This window comes from Pygoscelis adeliae, unplaced genomic scaffold (genome assembly GCF_000699105.1).
Source record: "Pygoscelis adeliae isolate BGI_AS28 unplaced genomic scaffold, ASM69910v1 Scaffold855, whole genome shotgun sequence".
NCBI classification, from domain to species: Eukaryota; Metazoa; Chordata; class Aves; order Sphenisciformes; family Spheniscidae; genus Pygoscelis; species Pygoscelis adeliae.
Window position 1 is genome coordinate 233165 of NW_008824727.1, and position 1311 is coordinate 234475.

A 1311-nucleotide genomic window follows, 5' to 3' on the forward strand; every position below is an offset into this window, starting at 1 on the left:
GGGCGGGGGCCCGTGGGACGGTTCCGGCCTGGGGTGAACAAAGATAAGCGTCGATAACGATTGCTCCTTCTTTTCGTCTCCTGGGGCGGCCCCGAGGACCGAGTTATGCGTTCCGCCCCTGGGGGTGTCGTTGACTGCATCCGGCTTAGGTTTGCTTGTGTCGTCCCTGGCTTGCCTTGTTATTATAGCGTTACCGTAAGTCGGCAGGTGATGAACTCTCTAAGACTCAATTTGGAGTTCTAGAAAGCAGGCGTTCTTTATTGCGGCGCCGGGTGCGAGGTGGAATTTCCACAAATCGAGCACACCTATGGCTAGATCACCGTTACATTTATACGCAAGAATTAGAAAGTAGTACGCTCTCAGTTGCAATGATCGGTTAGTGATTTGCATATACTTATAATACCTGCTATGTTATTCTCTTCTGTTAGTACGCTTGCGCAGGGGAAGGGTCTTCACCTGGGCAAGGCTCGTCTTGACCTGTGAGTGTGTTTTTTAGTATTATAGTGAAGGCGGTTCACTTCAGGTTACCTTAAAAGTAAGTTTTGTTGCCAAGTTAGCTAGATATTCATCTACGTTGTCAAGTTGTCCAATAACTCGTCCCATGTACGAGAAAGCCTAAGCGATCGGGTTACGGTCGAGAGAATTAAGACTAAGGCTAACGCGGTCCAGTGAATAACGCAGCGACCCATATACCACGCTAACGTACAGACTAGTAACACAGCAACCCCTGCATAACGCTAACATAAAGACTAACTTCTTGAAATCGAGACGTTCTTATAGTCGATTATTTCGCAACCGACACAAAATATAAGAAGATTCAGTAAAACTTACGATAATCTTTGACAGTGGCGGGGTGTGTGAAAAGGGAAAGGTCTAACGCTTGCTGGCTTTTTAGACTAGCCGCCGCGTCGGAAGTCGAAGACAATGGAAAAAAGGTGAACCAGCTGAAAAATGAAGCGAAATGGATCCAACTGGAAGCTGCCTCCCTCTGCAGAATAGAGAAACCCCGCCTCTCTGAGCGAGGAACGATCCCAATTAATAGTCCTCAGCGGACTGCATCGCTAACATATAACGCGGGGTCTGTATATGTATCCAAAGGTACAGTAGGTCCTCGTGCGTGAGTGAGAGACGCTATGTATCGATGAACCCTCACGTTTAAAGAGCTGTAAGACGCTAGCTGTGCTCTCTTAGATGGATGATAGTCGAGTGACCGGAGCTGCAGAAGAGGAAGGGGGGAGAGAGAGAAACGTCCGAGTTGTACATTTCCTCAGGCGGCGCCAAGAGCGGGAGCTGAGGTGAGTCCCGGGCCCT

General features: G+C 48.7%; 1 protein-coding gene across 1 annotated transcript in view; it reads left to right on the forward strand.

Moving 5' to 3' along the window:
* The window catches only part of C2CD2L (C2CD2-like), a 19711-nt gene extending 18796 nt beyond the window's left edge, over window positions 1-915 (forward strand). The window contains exon 14 of the mRNA XM_009323393.1: window positions 896-915. Coding sequence (XP_009321668.1) covers window positions 896-900 — 5 coding nt within the window. The 3' untranslated portion in view covers window positions 901-915. The remainder of the gene's footprint in view (window positions 1-895) is intronic.
* The last annotated feature ends 396 nt before the right edge of the window (window positions 916-1311 follow it).